General features: G+C 39.0%; 1 protein-coding gene across 7 annotated transcripts in view; it reads left to right on the forward strand.

The window, feature by feature from the left end:
• The window catches only part of ZRANB3 (zinc finger RANBP2-type containing 3), a 494,211-nt gene that overhangs the window by 44,785 nt on the left and 439,102 nt on the right, over positions 1 to 10,324 (forward strand). For 5 of the 7 annotated variants that reach the window (XM_062605890.1, XM_062605928.1, XM_062605881.1 and 2 more), the window contains 7 exons: positions 107 to 198; positions 1,998 to 2,099; positions 3,519 to 3,661; positions 5,631 to 5,774; positions 6,639 to 7,032; positions 8,221 to 8,352; positions 8,837 to 9,366. In XM_062605890.1, the coding sequence (XP_062461874.1) occupies positions 107 to 198; positions 1,998 to 2,099; positions 3,519 to 3,661; positions 5,631 to 5,774; positions 6,639 to 7,032; positions 8,221 to 8,352; positions 8,837 to 8,935 (1,106 nt within the window). In that variant the 3' untranslated portion in view covers positions 8,936 to 9,366. Of the gene's footprint in view, positions 1 to 106; positions 199 to 1,997; positions 2,100 to 3,518; positions 3,662 to 5,630; positions 5,779 to 6,638; positions 7,033 to 8,220; positions 8,353 to 8,836; positions 9,375 to 10,324 lie in introns of those variants that run through there. The other 2 variants (XM_062605910.1, XM_062605938.1) reach the window with 2 other exon arrangements.

The following is a 10,324-nucleotide window of genomic DNA, read 5'->3' on the forward strand; positions in this document are numbered from 1 at the left end:
AGGTTCCTCTGGAATTAGATACATGTAAACATTTGTAATTTCTGAATAGACTGAATGGAGTGAATGAAGAAAACTATTTTTAATGTCAACATTTTTTCTCTTACAGGAGACGTAGGTAAATCTGGCACATTTCAATTATATGATGGGCTTTTGTTTTGTGCAAGCAAGAATACTGACAGAATTCACCTCTATACAAAGGTAAACCTGAAATATGCACGTTTGTTATAATTTTAAAATTACAAAGTAAAATGTTGTCCTATGAAATGTGCTTATCTCCTTTCCTTTTTCATACTTTATATAAAAAGACCAATATTTTTGTATCAGTGGAAATGTACAAAAATTAAGTAGGTTATCATTCTTGTTCTTTTACTCAGTCAAACTAGGTAAAATTCTCTATATACGTAGCTTCTAACACTTCTCTTAGCTTACAAAGTGCAGCTAATACATTATGCTCAGCTCATCTGCTGCAAGCATTAGTTGTTTAAGATTCTAAAAACTAGAGAAAAGACAACTTAGAGGGGATCTCATGAATTTGAATAAATACCTCAAAGGCGGGTGTCAGGAGGATGGTTCCAGGCTCTTTTCAGTAGTGCCCAGCGACAGGATGAGGAGCGCTGGCCATAAACTAAAACACAAGAGGTTTCACTTCAACATGAGGAAGAAGCTCTTTATGTTGAGCACTGGAAGAGGCTGCCCAGGAGGGTTGTGGAGTCTCCTTCTTTAGAGACATTCAAAATCCACCTGGATGCATTCCTGTGTAGGCTGCTCTAGGTTGTGCTTTGGCAGGGGGAGTTGGACAAGATGCTCTCCAGAGGTCACTTCAACGCTAATGGTTCTGTGATTCCTTTTTTATCATAGTGTCTTATCACCAAGTATTTTTAATAGAAAAACATTTGAAATAAAAATGACTGAATCCTGACTAAGTAACTAAATAAAATAACGTCACCGTGTTTTCAGAAAGCTTGATATTGGTGCTGTGTGTAAGTCGGTAACTTCGTGAATAAAACGCATCATCATTAATCTGCAATGGTAATGGGAGTATTGAAGCTAGCAGTTGGCAGTTTTACAGGTAATTTTTCAAGGGGGAGTCAAGACTTTCCAATTCTTTTTTTTAAGGGATAGAAAAGTTCACAGAAGATTTCTTCAAAGCCTCTGAATGAGTCAGGGTGTTACGGTGCGACTGCAGAGCATCACAGAAAACTGAGGGCAAGCCTTTGAGATAATACATTTTTATTAGGCCAAGTGCTGTAGCTGGAAGTGTCAAAAAGAGCATCCTCTTGTATCTGAAAATGTTTAATAAACTGTATGCTGCTTCCTAGTTTCACACATTTTATTTAAAAACGAACATGCATTTTGGATGGTACTTGGGAAACTGTATATTGGTCTCCATTGCTTTTTGGCTTGGATTAGAGCTTCATTATGCCTGATATGGCACAAAATCTTTCTGCTGAATGATGAGACACTTTTCTCAAATGTTTGTGATTTATCAGTAAGTTCCAGGGTCATGTGTACCCAATGGAAAGACTTTTTCCTTGAAAATTAAGTGGAGGAGAACTTGTTCAGACATTTAAGACAAAAAAAGATAGGTTATAATAAAGACTGCTCTATCTAGGATTCTGTTTGAAATTGTAATAAAGTGACATTCTCTAGTCTACAGCCATTCATTTTCCTTGGAAATTCAATCAAGAGGATTATCATTTCAGTTTCTTAATGTAAGGCAGTTTCTGTGTCTGACCTATTTTCAAAGGAAAAAAATTCAGACATATTCAAAGTTAAAATTTTCACCCTGTCTACATTTACATGTATTAATGTCAATCCTATTTCTTGCATCCGTGCTGTTTTCATACCTCTGTGGGTTATTGTTTTTTTTCTGGAAAAATCTTAACCTTGAGGAACTAAATTTGGTAGGAAGGGAGGATAATTCACTTGAAACAGGTATGATTTTTTTCTAGATTATGCTACATTGCATCTGTAAGCAAAATTGTTTGCTTGTCTAGGATGGTGAACCACTGAATCACAATTTCATTCCATTGGACATACAGCTGGATAACTGGGAGGATTTACCAGAGACTTTCCAGCATAAACAAAATCGTTCATTGGTAAGAACAAATTCTACTGGCACAGGAATATAATATTTAATATGGAGGGCATGGACTTAGTTTTTTTAAATAAATGCAGAACACTTTCAGGCCTTGGAACTAGGCACAGTTTCATCAATGCAAGTAGATCTCATAAATGTTGATGTGAATATTAATTACGCAGTCTGTTACTTTGGCAAATTACCATGCCTTCTGTTAACAGTAGATGGAATCAACCAGACATAATTTAATTTCTCATTTGCAGGATTAGTAGCTAACATTCCGAAGTCAACAAAATAGCTTTTTAAAGGTTAAGACTTACATGGGGCACACTATGGGTAAGAATGTTAGATTGTATCAGAGCTGCAGTTATGAGCATGGCTCCACTCTCACTTCCTCCTTCGGTCTTCTAACAATTTTCAAAGCATTGTAGGGCACAGCTCCACTCAGACAGGAAACTTCAGTTAATTTAGCAATAAAGATCACATTTATAATGGTGTTTGAGAACATAAACACTGTAAACCCAAGTACTCAGTCAAGTAAGGAAGTACAGAATTTAAACTGGCCTGGAGACATTCAAGACCAGGCAGGATATGGTTCTGGGCAACCTGATCTAGATCATTGCAGGGGTGTGGGCTAGATGATCTTTGAAGGTTCTTTCCGACCCAAACTATTCTATGATTCTGTGTGCAATATTATCTGCTTAACATAGGTTTTTTTCCATTTAAAGAGAAATGTAATTTGGAAAATCAGATTCTGTTATACAGGAACAAAACTGATTCTTTTTGGTAGGTTCTCCAACAAGGTTGGAACTTAATTCGTAAGACACAAACCTGACTGATACAGCCAACATTTCTGTGAAGCACCTAAGGAGTGGGTAACACAAATGTTGCTGAGATTTCAAAGCTATTTGCTAGACTGAAACAACCAGTTAAGAATCCCATGCTTGTTGGAATTGGGTTGTCCATAAACCCAATTATAAATGCTGTTCAAGTAATGGAAGCAAACTTTCCTTTTCTGAGAGACTGGCTGCAGCAGGAGGATGGTTGCTGTAAGAAGAAAATTCCTTTGCATGTCTCTTTTTCCCATCAGCACAGTCTTGCTTACACAAAAAATTTTACCTGAGACTTTATCCAGAAACCCTTCTCCTATGGCTGTATCTTCAATTAGTAAAGGCTGTTTCAGGCCTTATTTTCTACCTTTTGGATCAACACACATAGCAAAACAGTTCTTGTAGTTAATGCCAAAGCTGTAACAGTTCTTCAGCAGGTGAGGGTGGGGGTGCTGCAGCTTGTGTGAAAAAGGACCTGAAGGGGCCATCTCCAGTAGTACCAGCTGTTTTCATCTAATTTTGAATGTATTAATTCATAGCACTCTTTCACTGTAATTAAATAATTCTGTAATATCTGTCATGCTGCTGACAATAGCATTCTCTACCAGATCCTGAGGTTTGTGAAAGAATGGGGTCATCTAACAGCAATGAAACAGAAGATTGTCAGAAAAAGCGGTCAGATATTTTGTAGTCCTATTCATGCTGCAGAGGAGTTGTCTAAAAAGCAGTCAGTGGTCAGCAGCACAAAAAGGTATGTGGTTTTTAATTCTTCTTCCTCTTACTAACTGCTGCAGGAAGTTTGATATATTTAATGTAACTTTCAGTGGAATGATGCTGAGACTAAGTGGGTCATTTGGTGATTGCTTGTTGCACAGTGACAAATGTACGTAGGCAACCGAGCATGTCAGTAAGTATGTTGGAAAGGAAGTGGAAGGCTTCCCTGTCCAGCACCGTGCCGCATTCAGCAGCTGTTCTGGCTTTGCTGCACTGCGTGTTTAAGCATCTGGAACTTGCCAGAGATTTTTGAGGAAAATCAGTGGCTCAACAGAAAAGTTAAGGTCAAAGAATGTTGTTTTCCTCATCTGAAGCACAAATAAATCATTAGTTGCCATCAGTGATACAATGTTCTATTAATAATTCATGGCTTACTCCAACTCTTTCTGATACTCAGTTTAAGCAGTTTCATTCTCTGGGAATGACATTTCTCAAAACTACTGTTTTCCTTGCTGGGTGTCACTGAAAAGGGCGAGTGTTTAATCCTTGTTAAAACAAAATTTACCCTTTTTTTCCACTTTCTTTCCTTTTTCTGATATGCTGTCTTCCCTGGCAGACATTCAGAGCTTCGGAGTTGTTATTACTCTCCACAAAACTTCTCATGTGTACAGGTTAATTCAACAAGGTGCTTCTGCAAACTGTAACCCTTTTATTCCTCTCAGTTCCTACTGTTAAATTCTCCAGGGTGACTTTATTTTGGCTGTAGGTAAGAATTTAAGTAAATAAATAAGAGATTGTAATCCAGGTAATAAAAAGAGAAGCAGCAGATAGTAAATGTCTCTTAACCTGATAATCTGAGTGTGCCCTTCCATGAAATATAGGAAATACCTAATTGTGAACCATGTTAGAAGACCTACCATAACCTACAGAAGCCTGCTAAGGTAGTATATAGGGTTTGGTATGTTTATAGTACAGAGAGGTGTACTTATGAGGAGTTGTCTGAATAATGGGGTTTGGAAGAATGATCAGAGTGAAGCAATTTTACAAGTTTTATTTAAGAGCAGTGGTGTTTTGTATGTTTTCACATTAAAATAAAGTGGGTTCAAGTGTAACAAATGGAGCAAGGAGACCTCCAGAGCTTGGAAAGTTTCTTGGACTTCACGTAACTGAAAGCTTTCAGGTTTCACTATTAGGCAATATCATAGAATCATAGAATAGTTAGGGTTGGAAGGGACCTTAAGGTCATCTAGTTCCAACCCCCCTGCCATGGGCATGGACACCTCACACTAAACCATGTCACCCAAGGCTCTGTCCAACCTGGCTCTGAACACCGCCAGGGATGGAGTATTCACAGCTTTGGGTAGCCTGTTCCAGTGCCTCACCACCCTTCACAGTAAAGAACTTCCTAATATCCAACCTGAACTTCCCCTGTTTACGTTTAAAGCCATTACCCCTTGTTCTATTGCTAGTCCCTAATGAATAGTCCCTCCCCTGCAGCTTTATAGGCGCCCTTCAGATACTAGAAGGCTGCTATGAGGTCTCCATGCAGCCTTCTCTTCTCCAGGCTGAACAGCCCCAATTCTCTCAGCCTGTCTTCATACAGGAGGTGCTCCAGCCCCCTGATCATCCTCATGGCCTCCTCTGGACTTGCTCCAACAGCTCCATGTCCTTATGTTGAGGACACCAGAACTGTACAAAGTACTCCAGGTGGGTCTCACGAGATCAGAGGAGCAGGATCACCTCCTTCGACCTGCTGGTCACGCTCAAATTGCTTTTATTTTTTAACTGTTACGTATCAAAACAACTTACCTGTTTGCCAGTTAGAGCTGAATCTGGGTTTGGAAAAATGTATATCTTATTTAATATGGAAGTATGATGTATGCTTTCCCAAGCTTTATTAATTCCTCATCTGGGAATACACCAATCTTGTTGCAGCCAAAAGTGAATATTCTTTGAGGGAGATTGTTCCCTTTGTAGTATATTGACATAATTATTAATTCCTTTAGGTATGTGACCAAGGAGGATGTTGCAGCAGCTTCACTTACCAAAGCTAGCAGCAGTGGGGGCAGTGTTCGCCTCATCTCAAAAGAAAGTGGAGTTTACCTGAAGAAGGAAAATGCTTCTACTGAACAATCAGGTCATTTCACAAAGTAAGTTCATTAATTCAGTGAGGTGATAAAGCGTTTTCTCCACAGTTTGGTTGGTTGGTTGGTTGCATTTTTTTTAAGGTACCAGATTATGTGCTGTGAGTGTTTACCTTGCTGAAGTACAGTGTTTAGATAAATTGCTGTAATGCTGCTAAGGAGCTATGTTTCATTCTTAGAACAATTTAGATTACATCTTTTGTCTGATGATACAGCTGCTAAGTAACTGATTAAAATGAAACAAGAAAATAGCTACACAATTCAGCTCAGGCCTGTTTGTGAGGTCAACAGCAAACTGGGGACACCGTATTTTCTTCTGTTTTGCCTCAAAATTTAGAAAAAGGGAGAAAAGAACATGAAAATTGCAGACAGAAAATGCCCTTTAAAAAAATGTTATTAAACAAACAGCATTTATCCTTGCCTGGAGACAAGCCTTGTCTAGTGTAGGGAATTCAAAAGGTAGCCATGAAGGTTTCATAGAGAAACCAGGACGTTTCCTTTGACTTTTTTACTTCTGTTAGAGGGGGCTGCAACATTTACATTTATATGTACATGCTGGATAAAAAAAAAATTCTTTATAAATACAGCATTATTTCAGTTAATAATAAAGTGTACATGTGTAAACATAGTAAGATATGCAAAAAACACCCAAACGTGTTTTCTTGACAAATTTTGTTTAAATGGAAATGTAAACCAAGTAGATGGTTTGCACTGTGCATGTATCAACCTAAGCAAGATATTATTTCAACTAAAATTGGTATTTCAGAGCATAAAAGACATCTAATGGAAATATGCATTGCTTAAAGCTACTGAATTGCATTGCTGGGTAACCTCCTTTGGTGACAGCTGTGCTTTGTTCTCTGCAAACAGGTTGCTTTCAAAAAATGGAGGAGGTCCCTTGGCTCTTCAGTTGGAGCAGGCTGAAGCTGAAGGCTCCTCCCTATCCAAGGGTTATTTGCAAGCCTTGGACAGTCAGGGGAATCCCCTCTGTCTTAGCTGCCAGCACCCAATAGCTCAGCTTGAGCAAGGCTGCCAGACCCGTCCCTGGGACACACGATTCTGCTCTCATGCCTGCCAGGAGGACTTCTCAATCCGCTCTAGTCAGAGCTACCTGAGGACTAAAGTGTTTGAAATTGAACATGGTGTTTGCCAGTTTTGTAATCAAAATGCCCAGGAGCTTTATCTCAGCATCCGAGATGCACCCAAGAGTCAGCGTAAGAAACTTCTGGAGAGTTCCTGGATGTCTCACCTTCCACTTGGGCAGGTAATAGTACTGGTTTTTAAATAGTAACAGCTAATCTGTGTGTTCATGTAGGAGCGTTGAGAGAAATCCAAGATGTTCTTCTTACAGGTTTAAGATAGGTTAATGGAGCACCAGCAGCAGAGTAGGAAAAAACAAATCCGTAACAAAACTAAACACAAGAAATCTGAATGTCTTCTAATGACTTTTTCATCTCTAAAAGTCACAGGCATCAGAATTCTGCACTTTATTAATGAACTTTATGGTTATGAAACTTAAGAATGGATGTGGTCTAGCAGTATGAGGTTATTCCTACTTTGCAGAATGTTTGGTGTAAGAGCTTAAGAAAAGCCAGTTGTCCTGGCTCCCCTGGTATCACCTCAACGTGCATCACAAACTGCCACTATTCTTCACAGTTGTGATTAATTCTTCAGTGACTTGAAGGCAATGGATCAGGGAGGGAGAATGTTCCTATGTAAAGTGGTGCTTTTATTCATAAACTATTAATTTCTGCTGCAAAATTGGATTTCTGCTTCAGAAGCTACTGATTCTAAGTTGTTCATAGAAATTCTCCAGCCACCTGCTGAAGTTTGGGAAAGAAAAACAAAAGTTAATTTACCATTGGAGGTGGTATGCATGAGATCAGCTTTGTTTCTGCTAGTTTTTGAAAATATGGTAGTGCACATCCAAAAGACTGAGAAGTCTTGCAGAGTGGGTTATCTTGGAACCTTCTAGCAAACGCAGTTCTATGCTAAGTTACAATTAGTCCTTCACTTTCTGAAAGCTGCCACAGGGCTTTATTACCTGAGCTTTCTCAATGTTTGCTGTTACAATTACGACTGACTTGATCAGAAACTTAGATGACAAACACCTAGTTTTTATTTTTTGTGATGGAAGTATACCTGTTGCAGTCTTTATTTGTGTTTAATATCAGAACTTGATGATACAATGGCATGGAAGATAACTTACTGAACCTTTCTTTTTGTCTTTCTTCGATCCACTGTGATGTTAATCAGCACGGTGCAGACTAAGTGAAAATATCCTGACTAAAATCACAGGTGTTTGCTTGTCTAGTGAGAGTAACAAGAAAAGGCTAAGGCTTACTTTCTCTACATGAAAACTATAAAGCCATTTTCTGAATTATTTTTTTTATTCTTATGGTTCAGAAGCAATATCTAAGGCTTCCCCTGTCATGTCCTTTGTTTACTGCAGTTGAATGAAATTATAACAAACCCAACAGAAGGCCAGTTCTGGCAGGTGGACCATATCAGGCCTGTCTACAGCGGAGGGGGACAATGCTCCCTGGAAAACCTTCAAACTCTGTGTACAGTCTGCCACAGGGAGGTCAGTGTGGTCTCACCCAAAATCCTCACCCTCTCATGTAGAAATGTTGTGGAACATGCACCAGGGCAGTAGATGCCATCAAACAAGTATTTTGGTAGAGGGATAGAGTGCCTGCGCGCTGCCCTCTCTCACCCCCTGCCCACCCTCAGGGTGAAACCTCCTCCTGGAGACACCCAGGCAGTACCTCCTGCTCTTCTGTTTGGCAGTAAGAGACTGAAATTAGGCTCCTTTTCAGTCCCTTTAGCCCCAGCTGAACCCTAGTGCTGTCAGCCCCTCCATCCCATACAGTAGAAACACAGCATTAAACTGTTACGAAAATTTCCTCAGGATTTGGGAAAATGTTACCTTAATAACCATTTCCATTTTACTGTGTTGTCTAGTGCAACACTGGACTGAAGTTTAATCATGGGCTAATGCTTTCCATGGGGCATGCCACTGACAAGCAGCAATACTTACTGAACAGACTTACCCTTCTCTTTTGCAGAGAACTGCACAACAGGCCAAGGAGAGAAGCCATATGAAGAGACATTCTTTAGCAACAAAGTACAGCTGTGATATCACAAAATTTTTTGTGAAGATGTAAAATGCAAACTGCTTGCAGGTACATTATAACTCTGGATCCAGGGTGGTTATGTAGTTTTCTTCATGCACCAGTTTTAAAACAAAAAAACATTTGTAGTCCATCATGTTGTTGGTAGAGGGAAGAAAATGCAGAATTAAACCCCAGACATCATTTATAACATGGATGTGCTCACCCAAGGCCTTTTGACAGTCCAAGATACTTGATCATGGTTTTATTTTTATGCCCCTGCGGTTGAAAGCTAAATTCCTGTGTGCAACATTAGTATGATTGTGAAGCATTACTGCTTTCTTACTACAGCATAGTTACAGCCACAAGAATTTGAGTTGAAACTGCCATTGGTCTTTTAGGGTTCAGTTGTATCAGGGACATTATGGACCAAGCAGATCTCTTAGTTTAAATTCTCTATACTTTGTTCACATGTCAAAACTGCTGAATAACATCTACTGAAATACGGTTTTACTTAAACCAGCTTGCATTAAAAACTTAGTCATGACAAAACCAGTAAATATTATCAATTCCCTCATCAAAGGTAGTTTCTGGGAAATGCTACACTCCTTAACAGGAGTGTGGAGACACTGGATACTCTGGCCTGGTTTAGGTGGTGGGTTTTATGTTTACTTAAAAATAAAATAAAGAAATACTTTTCTGTTTTTACTGGTGAGGTTTCTTTATACTTTATCTGTCTCAGCCTCAGCCCTCAAGTGCCGCAAGGCAGTAGCAAGTTCATAAAGCACATCCACACGCTACACATCCTTTACTAAAAGTACATGCCTGCAATTTCAAGTACATCTGGTTAAAATAAGCTGGAAAGCTTTCTGGGTTAGCCAGAAAGCTTTTTTTACAAGAAATGCTTTTCTTACTAGAAAAATTCTTAAAGTTTTAAACATCCATTTTTTCAGGTAAAGATTTAAGACAAGGTAGTGGTGCAAGGGCACTGTTTTCTATAGGGTGAAACTGCCCTTTTTCAGCAAAGACACCTTGATGTAACAGCCTAAAAAAGGTGTTATGTGATCTTTGTGTTGTCCGAGTGTTGCCTCTGCAACAGTTTAAAAGACTAAGAAAAAAGAGCCTGATGGATAACTAAGTGTGAGGGAATTTCAAGTTTCTACAGCCATTACAAGATGCCATACTTTAAAGTTTTATGAAGACAGAACAGTCAGGAGAGGAGGAAACGAGGAGTATCAGGGAATAAGTAAGTTAAAGATTGCACTGGGCTAATTACTAAGTAATTTAAAGAAGCTACACAGTTAAACAACAGCTACATTGGTCTTTGTCCTTCTCATCATTTTTATCAGAGGCATTTCCCTCAGGTAAACACAGCCTGGAGAACTAATTCTTGACAAGATCCTTGCTGAAGAAAATTAACTCCTCTTTATCCTGAACATTTTT

Source organism: Pezoporus occidentalis, unplaced genomic scaffold (assembly GCF_034315485.1).
Source record: "Pezoporus occidentalis ecotype Australia unplaced genomic scaffold, CSIRO_AGI_Poc_V1 ctg12, whole genome shotgun sequence".
Classification (NCBI taxonomy): domain Eukaryota; kingdom Metazoa; phylum Chordata; class Aves; order Psittaciformes; family Psittacidae; genus Pezoporus; species Pezoporus occidentalis.